The 14611-nt window shown below is 36.6% G+C and overlaps 1 protein-coding gene across 1 annotated transcript in view; it reads left to right on the top strand.

Moving 5' to 3' along the window:
- LOC142340032 (glutamate receptor 2-like) overlaps window positions 1-7695 on the top strand; it is a 118391-nt gene extending 110696 nt beyond the window's left edge. The window contains exons 18-19 of the mRNA XM_075390430.1: window positions 2621-2935; window positions 7553-7695. Coding sequence (XP_075246545.1) covers window positions 2621-2935; window positions 7553-7609 — 372 coding nt within the window. The 3' untranslated portion in view covers window positions 7610-7695. The remainder of the gene's footprint in view (window positions 1-2620; window positions 2936-7552) is intronic.
- Window positions 7696-14611: the final 6916 nt, after the last annotated feature.

Raw genomic sequence — 14611 nt, 5'->3', positions numbered from 1 at the left:
AAGTGATAAGATTTCAAAAGGAAGCAAAATTACGAAAAAAATATCCAAAATTTAAATAAAAAATTTTGCAAACTCGTGCATCGAAGTCATAAAACCAATAGTTAGAAGATAAAACCGCCAACTAGATAAAATTTCAATCAAGTAAAAAGTAAACCGGTCCTGACATTACTGAGGCTGACTTACAGTTCCCGAAAAAAATTGCGATTGGTTGATGTTCAAAAAAACTTTCGAAAAACTATTTTTACAGTCTTGACAGCCATTAAATTCAATAGCTTTCAGCGGATGCTAATAAATACGCCCCGTTATGCCTCGGTGGAAGAACAATGATGGTTGCCAAGCATAGGTAATCAGTTACACATCACAGTAAGTCTTATGACTATGAAAACAATAAACACTGGCAAATTTTCAGTAGAACAGTGCGAGACGAAAGTGTCGAAGCCTTTTAAACCATATGCTTTTCTCTGAAAACTTTATCCATGTCCATTTAAAGAACTTGAGAGCATCACTTAATGCGCATTACAGAATCTATTGCACTTTTAGTCAACGAGTCTATGCCATAGGACTCCAAAAAAATTTGTTAAACCTAAAAAAAGGAAAATCAATTATATTCAATTAAAGTTGCGAAAACTCAGATTCGAAGCCAAAAAAACATGAGCGATTCCTCGAACACAAACCTTTTGTTAATTGGGATTCATTTGAATATAAATGAGGTTTGTCATTAACGGTACCGCGATATGAGAAGCGACTAGCCTCTAGGTCACATAAAAAACAAAAAAATGAAACGTTTTCTAAAAAAGGAGCTCTCAATTAGAATACGAATTTTTTTGATGTTAAACTTTTCTATGAGACCAGAACTAGTCCTTTTATAGCCTTTAGACTAATATCAATACAAAATTGATTCATTTTGTGGTGTGAAATGTAATTTTGAATTAGTATTTTTATAGAAAATCTTCATTTGAACGAAAATTCCCCTAAAAGTGAACAAAATCATGCCAAATATCACGTGTTCACACAAAACTTTAAACCTCGATAAATCCTCGAAAATAAAACGAAATTCAAAAAAATCTTTTTAATTTCGAATTTTAGGCTGGACGAGTTTTTTAATGATACCATTAACATTTCTCTACGATGAAAATATCGATCGGCCAAAATTGTCTGAACAAAACAAATCCATTTGAGTAAATAGTCCCCCCACAAGTGGGGTCTGAACAATTACAGGAAAATATTACGTTGAGAGGACGACCATACCAAAAGACACAAAATCGAGGTGTGGGCGTGGGTGAGAGTGGGAGGGGGGGATAATTTATTTGTCTCTAATTATATGGTCTAGACCACAAGTTGATTTTACAAAGTCGTTAATATGTCGAATTACGGTCTTTTTTAATCCAATATTGGTCGACCCAGGTCTTTTTTTGTCGATTAAGGCAAAAGGCATATAGAAAAAACTTAAAAGTTCTCCCCGGCATAAAAACTTGTGTTGGAGCTAGGCAGAGTTAGGCCTCCGAGCATCGCAAAGAAGTTGTTTCCGCTGACATCTGCTCATCTAAAAATCTTGACAATTTATGCCAAATTTTTTAGGCAAAATTTTGAGACCAAATTCTCTTGCACACTGCAGTCAGCCCAGTCAAAATCGGACGGTTATCTTGCAAGATCTTCCAACTATCACGCTTTAGCTTTTCATAGCTTGATGAAATATTACACGTTGTAAAATTGTATAATTCCAGATACTACCAGTCCCTCACTGCCATGCAGTTGCCTATATACAACCAGCTATTAACTTAGAATTTAATCTAGCAGAAAATAGAACAGAATATTGTTGCCTTGTAACCCGCACTTGGAAAAACTTCGCAAAAAAAACTGAATTAAAACGTTACTAAAACAAAATCATTTTTAGGATATGAATACCACTCGCTAAGCTCCTTAATACGGGAGATGCTGCAATAACCGCTTGATTTCGTCGTGGGCAAAAACGACAAAAAAAACAATGACGTTGTGTGCAAAAATGTATGTTTACTGTCTTTTCACTGATTTCAAGTTGACCTATATTCTTTCCATGGGTTTTTAACAAATAATTTGGTTGACACATGGTCAAACCCGACTATTATCGGTCGGGCACGACAATTAGAATCGACGCAAAGTTGTTTCATTCCAAATATTCTACTATGGTCCTCTGATACTGAATATTTAGTCGACCACGGTGCCTTATAAGTCGACCTCTCAACTAGGATGACAAGCTGAAATTCCCATGATGGATTTCTTTGGGGGCTGTAATGATCTTTTGGGACTTTTGTTCAATTCCCATGGCCTTTGTTAGCTTAATTCATAAAGATGTGATGTGCATTTGGAAGTGGTATGCATAAACCGGTTTTATTGTCTCTTTCTCTAAACAAACTAGTTTATTACAACATATTTTACTTCTGGTAGGCTGTTGGAACAGAAAACATGTGAAGACAGTTTTGATGCTGCGCTGAGATTGAAGAAACTTCCATTAAATGTACGCACAAGTATTATTTGCATGGTTCCGTTTACGCAAATAACAGCAAACACGAAAAATAAACGACAGCGCATATTATATTGTAATTAAAAAGAGCAATTAAGAACTGTTGTTTAACTGTACTAGGTATCTTTGATTGCAATGATCAAAGCCAATGTGAAAGTGGCTTTCTTATCCAAACTCAAATTCCCCGTCAAGGAAATCCCAACAACCATATTCCAAAATTTCTCCCGGCAACAACCAGCACAGATACCAAAAATCTACGAACTGCAAAGCGATCCTCCAGAGTCCATGGAAAGGTTATCAAGGATGGAAGTTGAGGAGAACCCGCAAGAGTCTGATGAGCTTCTGGGAGAAAGTATGCGTGAAGCAGAACCTGCAGATATAGGCGTTGTATCGGGCACTTCGACGTTCAAGACGCCTATGAGTTTGAAGACCGAGGTAATAAATGTGATAATAATGTTATTAATTACTCTCAAACGATGTTTGTGGCAATTATATTAGTCTTGTGGTCCATTTTCTACAATTTTTTGCTTGACCGGTTTTTCGTCTGACTCATTTGACTTTTAGATCTCAAAAATGGGACAAACATTAGCGGTCGGTGGGCTTTAAGTGGCGGAGAAGCTCTCTTAGAGCATTACTACTCGCTAAAAATGTGATTCACCAAAACTGTTCTCTCACATTTTCAGGGTGTCAGGGGGCTGTTCTTAGTCTTGAAAGCTTGACGCTCTCAGCCACCTCCATCGATTAATCCCCCAACTTCGCTCACCCCCTAATATTAGCATCCCTACACCGCAGCTGGCTACTACCGAAGCCAACTGCTCGCCGGTCGTTTGAAAGCAATTCGCCCGACGTTAATCGGTTATTTTAATTATGTTAATATTACCCAATTATAAAAACAGAGTGGAAATTAGTCGGTATTAAAAACCTCTAGTGGTTATCAAAGACGTTAAAAAATATTAAATAACTAGTTTACCTTTGAAGCTGGAAACTACAACTAAATTTACTATTGATAAAACAATCAGCGGAGAGATCTGTGTTCATCCAGAGATGTGTAACTGCTCTTGAATGAAGTCTGATGCAATTATAGTAAAAGTGTGTCATTTGTTTGGCGAATTTGCTTGACAGTTTTGCGCTTTTGCTCAAGAATATTCTTTGACTACGCAAGGGACTTTTTCTCGCTTGTCTTTTGCATTTTTGAGTGATCTAATTTGCTCTCATTTCGAAATAAAGTTTGTTGCTAATACAAAAAAAAAAGATTGTAAGATCACAAATTATAAGGGCCTGACAGCCGAGTGGTTAATACTTTCGTAGCAGACCCCGGATGTCAGGGGGTACCAAATCATCCTTAGTCGGTTCTGCACATATAAAAAAATATTTAGGCTACGGCTCCTGAATTAAGTAGCCCCATTTGTCATTCACGATTAATTTGTCCGACGTTAGTCGATTGATGCTTTGACAATTCCACTCTTCGTCAATTTTTCTTACGATCACAATTTATTAGACCAAATCTCCTGAATTAAATTGCCCACTTGTCATTCGCGAGCAATTTTTACGACGTTAGTGGTTTCGTGTTATAACAATTCAACTGTTCTTCCAATTTTTGAAGAGCAAAATGGCGAATAAAAACACAACTCATGGTTGGAAAAGCAAATTTCATCAATAAATATACAATCTCAGAGATTTGAAAACCAACTTACCTCAAGTCGTTGATTTCAAGAAAGCAGATCTATTGAGATGTCAATCTTTATAAGGCTAAAAACTTTCCAAAAATGTTGCTCGAATTGCAGAAAAAATTAAGCATGAGAAAACTATCAATAATTGCTGGAACGATGCATGATTGTTCTGATAGGTAATAATAAGTATTGTTCAAGTTTTCTAGTGTCTCGGTCTGGTTTACTCTGAAACTTAATCAATCAATGAAAAAATACCTACATATTAATGTGTTTTCAAATGTTCTATGCAAGAATTTAGATACCTTAAACAAAATCTGTTCTGAGTTTGCAGGTAAATTCTAGATAATGTATTCTCGATGAAATGGACGCATCATTTTGAAGCAGACAATTTTGCAAATATACTTGCCTGCAATTATGCTTAACTGCAAAAGTTAAGTTAAATTAACCAAGACATTTTTTAAGGTGAACAGTTAATTTGAACAAAATCTCAGCAATCTGTAGCATTCGAACAAACCTGGATGAATCCAGAGTGATCAGCTCAAGACGATATCTGTGGAACTTAAATTTCCTTTTTCAACCAATTCAGACCTTAGGAGTAACTTTTGATTAATTAATTTTACAATTGCTCAAAAATTGGCAACCTCGCTACCCACTAGGGTACATAACTATCGTTTTTCTTTACAAAATTAAAAAATTTAAATAATCAACAGCCTTTATAAAAATGGCATTCCTAATTTCAGAACCGTGATCGTGAAGGCGTTCAGAGTTACCTAGACTGCATATAAGAAAAACATATTTGGTTTGCGTGGGTTATGTTTGCGTTACGGTTTGCGTGAGAAATAGTTGTTTAAAAAAACAAAAAAATGATCTGACCAAACAGTAGACAAAAACAGTTAAAATTTATCATTTCTATTGAAAATCTGCTTTGGAAGCCCGCAATAGCCTTGGGCAGAAAATTGATGTAAAAAATTCAGATGATAGCTCTCGAAGAAGGTACAAAATTCTCATATTTTTGCTCATATTTTCATAGTGCACCTCCCTTTTGGCCGGTGCCTTGGATATTTAGTCACCTCTAGAGGGACGAAATCCAAGCCAGAGAAAACCAGAGCATCGGTGCGAAGATCATCTGGGGTCCAGCTTTGAGATGTTCTGCCCCGAGAGAATCAAGTCTCTCTGTATCTCAACCATCTTTCGGATCCAGCAGAGCAAGTGTTGTCTCGACCAGGCATGAAGTATAGTCACTCTTTATCATCCTAGCTCTGCGATCACAGTTGCAATACTACTCTGTGATTTTCATTTCTAAGACTAACACTACATCTATCTTGTCTAGAACTTACACAGTATTTCTTAGTAGATGGTCTTCACTTCAGTTAATAACAATGCGCAGGGATCACACAAAGTTTGTACGTCCACTACCAACAATCTTTCAATCATACAGTGTAGCTATCATTTGGAGTCTAGCCAAATCACTACTGAACAGTCAACATCATCTACTAGTCTCGATTTCACTTTCGTTACTTTGTTGACTTTCGAATCAGTAGACCATCTTTCGCTCATTGGAGACATTTCCACAGTAAGAGGTCAGGAGACATGATTGCAATAGCCACTTTAAACAGGGTCTCACTCACAGCCACGCTGCTCCCTTCTTTCAAGGGCGCAAATTCAATGCTCTGCCTCAACACTTCGCATCTTAAGGTCTTGCCTGCGCTGATGTGAATTGGACTGGAATTCTTTAGAACTAATTAAGTCCAAGGTGGCTTGTTCAGGGCTCAATCACCAGACTGTCCTCTTAGCTAACTTCAGCTAGAAGTAGTTACCTTTGGGGCCCACGTGGAGGTTACGGAACAAGGTTGTACCCTACGCGTCAGGCCCCTTCTCGGAAAGCCGACTTTGTGGCACCACTTCCAAGTCCCCAATATTTATAGTAAAACTGTACTCCCAACTTTGGGTTCTAAAAAGACATTTTTGCAAGTTTTTGTCAATGAGAATAAAAGTCATATTCCCCTATCAATTTAGTTTGGCATAAATGGCGAGAACCTTGTCTTAAAAACATTGACAAGAAATTCTGAAACTCCGACTTCGACAGACACTTGGGTTTTGAGATGGATTTTATAATTCCCCTTGCAGGCGATTTGGTGAGCAATTACATAAAAGAGAGAAACATTTGTCGCTTCTCACAACAGTTTCTTCGCTTCATTCATACTAAATAGGTTCAAAAATTAGCTGAACAGGCCGAATAGTTCATAAGGGTAAAATTTAAAGGCAGCACCAAAGCTCAATCGCAATTTCAACTCCCACCCTTACATTTGTTGTCATTACTTATTTAAACCGCAGAGCAAAAGATGCTCTATGGAAGACCATACGAATGTGAACAACAAAAGGTGAATAACTGAAATGATTACTAGTTATGATTTCCACTTTATCATCTCGATAAATTTAATCTATAATAGGTTTTCTCAATTATTTTTCAGAAGTACAGAATGGTGACCCGGTGTTTATAAAAACTAGCGCGTGAAAGTTTTAAATATAGGAAGTCTATAGTAGCAGAAACCGCCAAAGTCTTAAATACGTAACCAGAAGTTTGCTTCATAAAGTTTCGTTTAATTCAAAACTCGCTTGAAATCAGTGAGAACATCTAGCAATTAACAAACAAAATTTCCCGGTGATTCCTGTAGAGCCACGTAATTTCACTTAAAACACGCAACTTGCTCCTTTTAAAGACGAAAATTCATGAAAGTCAACTTCTGGCAATGTATACCGGTACTTCTGGCATATTTTAGCTTCTGGCCCCGCAGACGTTCGTCATTTTAAAATTCGTACGTGCGTGTTTTAAGTAAGGTTACCTCACTCAGCAGAGTCAATTTGAATTTCTCTATCCTAGTCCAGAAGTCCGAACAAAAACGATATAAAAGATGTTTGCTTTATAGCGAAAGAAATCGTCGGTATGTTTGGTTTGAAGCGTAAGAAATTCAAACGAAAAACTGAGTTTTCTGTTATGTCAAATGTTATGATAGCAATCTAATTGCAGGAGTTTCTATAACATTTCTTCTTCAGCTTTTCGTGCACAAATGTGCATGTGGATCTCATGAACATTGATGGGGATTCAATTCAAAAATTCACATTTACTGACATCGAATATGATCATGAGAATTTAAGAAGTGATTTTCATGATTTCCTACGATTGAAAACCAAACATACTATCGACATCAGAAAAAAACTTCAGTGCTTTTGTCATTTTTCTCACTAAAACCGAACAACAATTTTCTTGCGTTTAAAAACGACAATTGTTGGAGTGCGCGACTTTCTATAAACGCCAGAGATTTTCGGTGACTTCAGGAAGAAACACGGAATCACGAAATATATACCTTTTTTTGTGTTTCAGGGAATGTGGATGAAACAAAAGAGCGACAAACTCGATAAAAGTCAAACTGAGGTTTAAGTCAGCTTCTGTCACTACATCACTATAACCAAATGTCATCTTTAATTATGGAGCTGTCCCCTCCCCCTCATGAGCGTAATTTTCATTTTTATAATGTGTGGACAACTTAATGTGTTTGTTTAGAGTAACACCTCGTATACCGTAACAAAGATGTAAACGCTATTACAATTACACAACATTGTAAAATTGTATAAGATTGTATTACATTTTCAATTAGAGATGTTCACAGGAGAAAAGGGAACAGTTCCGTTATTACTGCAGTAGCTAAAGATCAACTCGGTTGGTTTCAGTATATGCGAAGCGATTAACAAATTTCTCCCTGAAATTCATACCAATCGCAATTATCTGAAACTAATACAAACAAACAAAATTTATTCATCAATAGAAGAGTTCAATTTGTACTAGCGTGTATACTAGAGGTAATAATAAAATAAAGGATTTGATTATTGTGACACTTGTTAAAATGACCATGGTGCGAAGTGAATCTATCAGTTTTTATATCACAATTTTTGAAGCACAATTTTTATATCAAACTCCAGTTTAAAGCTGAAGATGTTAACCGGAATGGCATTCTGAGGCATGATAGGACCGAAGCTTAAAAGGAATCAAGGTGAGATAAATGTTTTTATTTCTCGTATTCTAGTTTAACTCGAGTTATCATTAATCATAATCAGCAGAGAATTTATCTTTTTTCTATGAAACAAGTTTTTATATTTGCAATCTTTACGAAGGTAATCATTGCAGGTAAACTTTCACTAGGGGCCTTTAAATGACGTCATTAAAGGTTATTATTATAGTTCAAAAAAACCAATTTTGGTATTTTCATTTGACTGTTAGTATTAAAATGTTGCCCAATAAATAGCTGTTTATAACTGCGAATGAGATGACCATTTAAATCACGAAAAACTAAAAATTAGACCATGAAAATTTTAAAAAGGCAGTCGATAAGTCAATAAGCTCAAGCTAAAATTTTTGCTAAGGAAGAGACACGACAAAATAATTGCTTCAAGGTTAGTTAGAGAACAGTTTTAGAGAACAAAGAATACCATTACTCAAAAGGACTTAACTAGAGAACAATCTTTTTGTTCTCGTGGTTTTCGCATCTGAAAAGTTATGATTTGCGGCACAAAACCGTATTAAAGTAATATCCGTTGAGAAATTTTGGCCAAACATTTATGTTTCCAAAACATTTGGGTCGTTTCGACAATTTATGTACAACCAGAGGTGAAAGAATATATATCCACAGTAAGAAGAGTTGAGTTTTTAAAATTGAGTTTGTGAAGTTCTGGTTCAGACTGTAGTAAAAGACTTCTTCTGCCTCAGATGAACTCAGCCATTTCAAGTACCATGGAGGACATCTGCTGGCTGAACTTGACGTATACAAATGATAATGGCTTGTTTCCTTGGCTAGCTTCGTAGAAATTGCATGAAAGGCGCGTGACATTTTCTTCAGGAAAGTATGATAAAGATTAAACGAAAAAAGATAAAATAGAATGGGAAAAGTTGAAATTTCGATGCGCGTGGTTGGTTCTAGGTGATAGTTGATGTTCTGGTTCTTCTAGGTGAAAATTCACTGCACTAAGTTGACTTACGCATCAGCAGGTTTTTCGATTCAATGCTTCGTTCGTTCAATGTTCAGGTCGTCCCGAATTTAAAATGGAGATTGACAAACCGATTTGAACGGTTTCGAACCGAAGCGCCCAGTTCTGATGTTGTATTAGCAGACTGCGCTAAGTGCCCTGTACGATGCTACAAAAATTCAGCTTTTCATTTGAACATATTAACTTTCCGTTTGATGCAATTATAGCAGGGGCTTAGATCGCCGGCCCTGTTTTCAAATAATACTGCTTCGATGTTGAAATCAGATTGGAGAAAAAACGAACGGTCATGAGTAAAAAAAAAGGAGAAAACTAATAAATAAAAGCGTTGTTTCCGACTTGAAACAGCCTTAATATAAAACTGACAAATTTACAAGATTGTTAAATAAAAGTGCTGCTACGCTAAACTAAACCATAAAACTACAGAAACCAAACCACACAAAGGACAATAGTTAATGTCTGTGTTTGTTTTCAATCTGACAGACGTTTTCTTTTTAAATCAGTGGAGTGATGAGGAAAAGAGTAAAATAATCATAAATGGAGTAAAAAGAAAGGCATCGGGAGAAGGCGAAACTGTTGGTCATTAATTACAAATAAAGATATTGATTACAGCTGTGATCTGTTCAGCCCCGAATTGACTAAGTGAGCGGCTGGCTGAACAGATGAAAAAAATGGAATGAGGACAGAAAATGACAAGGACTGAGTTGTAATTGGCCCCGAATTGATTAGGCAAGCGGCTGACCGGATACTCATAACATGTCTGATTTTCTGTTGCATTTCATATTGTATTTCTTGTAGTATAGCAGAAAAAAATAAAGTGGAAAGTTGGAGGTAACTGAGCTGGAATCGAACCGCACTCGGTGAAAGAAAAAAAGACCTTTGGTCTGTTAATTCTTCCACGCTTTGTTGACCACTGCGTCACTTTTCTCCTCTTCAAGGCGTTCGAATCTTGTTGCAATTTAATGGATGGAAGAAGCGCCTCAATGAGATAATACAAAGTTGCTGGAGTTCGACTTGAACCGTAGCTGGCTGTACTTTATTCAACCGCTTTTGTGCTCTTCGCAGCTGTGCCATTCGATAACAACTTGTGTTTATCCGGCTGCCAGTGTTTCATTTGCACTGTCTGTCTGTCTCTCTCTCTATCTCTGTTTTTCAGTTTACTGCTGTACTTTATTTTCTCCAAGTTTCCTTAGTTTTCCTTTTTATGCTTTCAGTTCTTGCTTTTCTTCTGTCGTTGAGCGCATTTCTGTTGTTTGAATGACTTTGATCTTTGATACAGATTTTCCGGGATTGAAATGTGATTGATCCTCTTTTTGTTTGGATGATCACTATTTTGAGCAGTCATTTTAGCCATTAGCCTATGGTATATGCGGCTAGAAGTTTTAGTAATCGAGATGGTCCAGAGTGCTTTTACAAGAGTTGAGCGGGCACTGTCGTTTCTCAAATATACCCTTTGGCCAATTTAATCTGCATTTCCCTGACGGACTTCATGTTTGCCTTTTCGTGGAGTTTTTGAACCTGGTACCATCTTGGTTTTCGAAGGCAAATTCGTAGAGCTCAGTTTTGCACGTTTTGTATTTTATTGACAAGGGCATTTGATTGATCCATCCAGCAAGCATTTGAGTGCAGAAATAGGGGTCTCATCCATGATTTGTAAACCAAAATTATACTTTTTTCGTTAACGTTTAGGCTATTAGGTTTCCAGAGTTGAAATAGCCTGCTGTTCGATCTTCGTACAAAATCTTTGTACTGTTCATTCCATTTGAGGTGTGAAGTGAACGTGATACCTAAGAATTTTATCGATTGCGTCTTCTTAATAGATACTCCTTTTATGTTGAGTTCAAGACAAGATTATTTGAGGGGTTTTTAAAGATCAGGTAATGAGTCTTATTTGGGTTAATTTTGATTTTCAATGAGTCACACCAATCAATTAGACCGTACAGTGACGATTGGAGATGTTTTTGAATTAATTTGGGGGATCGTGACCTATTGTAGAGGGCAAAGTCGTCAGCGAACAGTGAGATCTGGGCTTTTGTTTGAGGCAAATGACTAACGTATATGAGAAAGATAATAGGCACAATTACGCTCCCTTAAGATAATGTAGCTGTCGGGCTGAAACTATCACTGACAGTGGAATTTATCTTCACAAAAACATTCCTTTGCGATAAAAATGGATTTATCCACCTTATGACTGAATTATTTAGCCCGACCAAATTTAATTTGTAAAATTTTTGTGAATTAAATGGTCGTTTAAAATATCTGTTTATTTAATACATTATTTACTTTTAATTTGTTAATATCTGACCTTTTAACAAACACCAGGTACTTAACGCTCATTTTTTACGCAAATTATTCGACGACCTGTTTCATGATAATAAAAACACCAAAAAGCAAAAAGATAGCACGTCCTCCTTGATTTCTTAGAAACTTTCGCTGAACTTCATAAACATATTATTTGTATCATTCCAAGTCAGTTCATCCGTCAATTGATTAGATGAACTCTTCTTCATATTTGCTTCACCCCACTACCAATTTGCTATAATCATCAATTGAAACAAGTCATTAACTTTCCGTCACCCAAAGTCATGAAATGTTTGCTCTTATTTCTCTACTTCCTTATAGCTAGGATTTTCCCCGTTTTCAAAATCAAAATTAATTGAACTATTGGCGCGAATATGATACCAGATATATTTACCTTACCATTTCTCTAATATGGCGCGAACGTCATCTCCTGCATACGATGTAATTGATTACTCTAATTTGGGAAAATGAGACAAATAAAGGATATTAGTCTCGAAAACAAACAACCGGTGGGGTCGGGATAGGTGAAATGGGGGTGGAGAAGGGTGTTAATTCCACAAATTAAAGTCTGCTGTCTGCTCAGCCATTTCGGTGACTCGCATATTTAGAAACAAGTAAGGCTCCTTGGGAACACCACAGTTACTTGATTCCTTGAGCTTTACTACTTTACCCATATCTCTGGACAAAAAGTCGCCAGAATTTGCAACGAACTTGACATTCAAATCGTGCGCAATCGAGCTGACAAAGGACAACTAATCGTTTATCCATTGATTCTCGATTCTCTAAATACGTTCGAACATAAGCCCTAATCCCATTTGTGCCTAGCACTGGGTGCAAGCGCCCTCTTACCAGGCACTGTCTCGAGGGTCACTAAGATTTATGTTCTCACATATACTTGTTTTTGACGCGTAGACTCTTAAGGCCTGCCGGCCTCGTTTAAATACATTAACAACTTGATCAGTCGACAAGCGGTAATTTAATCTACACATATTCGACCATGTGGTTGGGAATTGACAAAGAGAAATCTGCCTTAATTACAGCTGGCCGCAATCAAGACGACAAGGATGAATATAACGACAAGGATGAATATAACGACGCATAAATAACGACAACAAAGATGATAGAATCTCCCATTCAGGCATGACAAGGCTATCAACATGCAGCTGAAATCGGCTGAAAAGCGTAGAATAGAACAATGGCAACTGATGATTAATCAAAACGCCAAAATAAAAAAAGACTCTTCCAGTTCAGCCGCAAGAATAGCTGAAATTGAAGCTAAATTTGCTTCTATAACTATTCTCGGTAGTTAGTTTTTGTCCAATATCCCAAAATAGCCAAAATACAAAATCTTACATCTTCCGCAATATTCTCTAGTAGATGCGATGATCAAGCAAATGTTCTCCCGAGAACTTGTGATGTCTGTTTGACAAACTACCCACACGACAGACAACACACAACAATAAGGAAAAACAGTTCAGAATTTCACTTCAACAAATAGATTTTTCTACGAAGACAAAATTCAGCAAAGAAACACAAAGAAAATTCAGCTAAGACGCGTCTAGGACGACGAATTAACATTAGCTCGCATGCATCAAAGCCTGAAAATGGTTAAAATGCTCTCAGGCGTAAACCTGCCTGTTAATGTTTTAAACCACTTTAGATTAAAAACGAGCTATACTAAAAACCTACAATGAAACCAATAACGGCCTAATGGCCTTGATATTGCTGCGCGGCTATTAGTGGGTGCAAACGCATTGATGGAAGACTCCGGAATCACTCTAACAAAACTGACAGTCAAATTGATCTTTAAAAAAACAGGGTTAAACAAAGATTGGAAAGCAAAATCTGTTAACACAATACTTCAGCAGTGTCTCGTCAATAAGAAGTATATTTAGCTTCTCGATTAGCAAAACTTATAGGCAAAAGAGTTCAAAATTCATCATTGGCAGTCAACATTTAATTGGAAATCGACAAACTCTCAGTGAACTGTAATAAATTCTGTTGGGCATAAAAAGGATAGCTTTATATTGCATCTTAAAGGCTAATAAACGCTTGAAACGGTCAAAAGGGCTCCCAAACCCGAAGTTACTTGTTAATGGATCTTAGACAAAAACCTTAACCGAAAAAATTAGTTGAACCGAAAAACATAAACCGACTAACTTCGGATAAATTTTCTCGAACGAAAGGCGGGGTAATTTAATGCAGAACTAGATAAACATTCTTTTATGGGTGAAAAATTCCGACCAGAGGGATTCCAATCCCCAACCTCCGTAAGTTCTCGACAGAAGCATTATCCACTCGGCTGTCAGGCCCTTGTGATTTCCTATCGTACAATCTTTTATTTTAGCAACAAATTTTAATTCGAATTGACAGCAATTGAGGTCAATCCAAAATGAAGAATCCAAGCGTGAAAAACTCACTTGTAGTCAAAGTATGTTCCAGGACAAAAACTCAAAAACGGTTAAACAACAATTTTTCAGAAGACACACACGTTTACAATAATTGCTTCACTACCGTCCGAAAAATTACACTCGAATGACAGGTGGGTTAATATAATTCATTTGCTTTATGGTCGCAAAATTACAGACTAAGGTCGGGCTCGAATCCCGACCTCCTGGGTCCAATTCTGTAACTTTGACAGCAGCATTAACCACTCAGCTACCAGTGCCTTTTCATCGTCACTCTCACAATCGGTTTTAATTGAAAAACAAATTTTAGTTTGGAGTGAGGGCACATGAAATCAGTCGAAAATTAAGAAGTGAGTGAAAAAGTCACTTGAGACGTCAAAGACTATTCTAGAAAAAAGCGCGAAAACTATCAAGCAAAAAAATTGCATACAAAAAGACATACGTTTACAATAATTGCTTCTCATTCGAGAGCAATTAAAAATTGATTTAAAAGATTTAAAGACACCATACATGAGCAAATGATTTTGTTCATTTAAAAATTCATCACTACGTACTTTCTTCAAAAACTGTCATACAAAAATTTATCCACCTCCTCTTCAATTTTGTTCAATAAATCAATTATACCTGGCAGATTGCCGGCAAATAGCCGCCGTTTTTTCCCATAACCACGATTGCGATTGAAAGAAGAGAAAAAC

Source organism: Convolutriloba macropyga, chromosome 5, assembly GCF_964194025.1.
Source record: "Convolutriloba macropyga chromosome 5, txConMacr16.3, whole genome shotgun sequence".
Taxonomy (NCBI): Eukaryota; Metazoa; Xenacoelomorpha; order Acoela; family Convolutidae; genus Convolutriloba; species Convolutriloba macropyga.
This window is presented reverse-complemented; position numbering and strand designations above follow the sequence as displayed.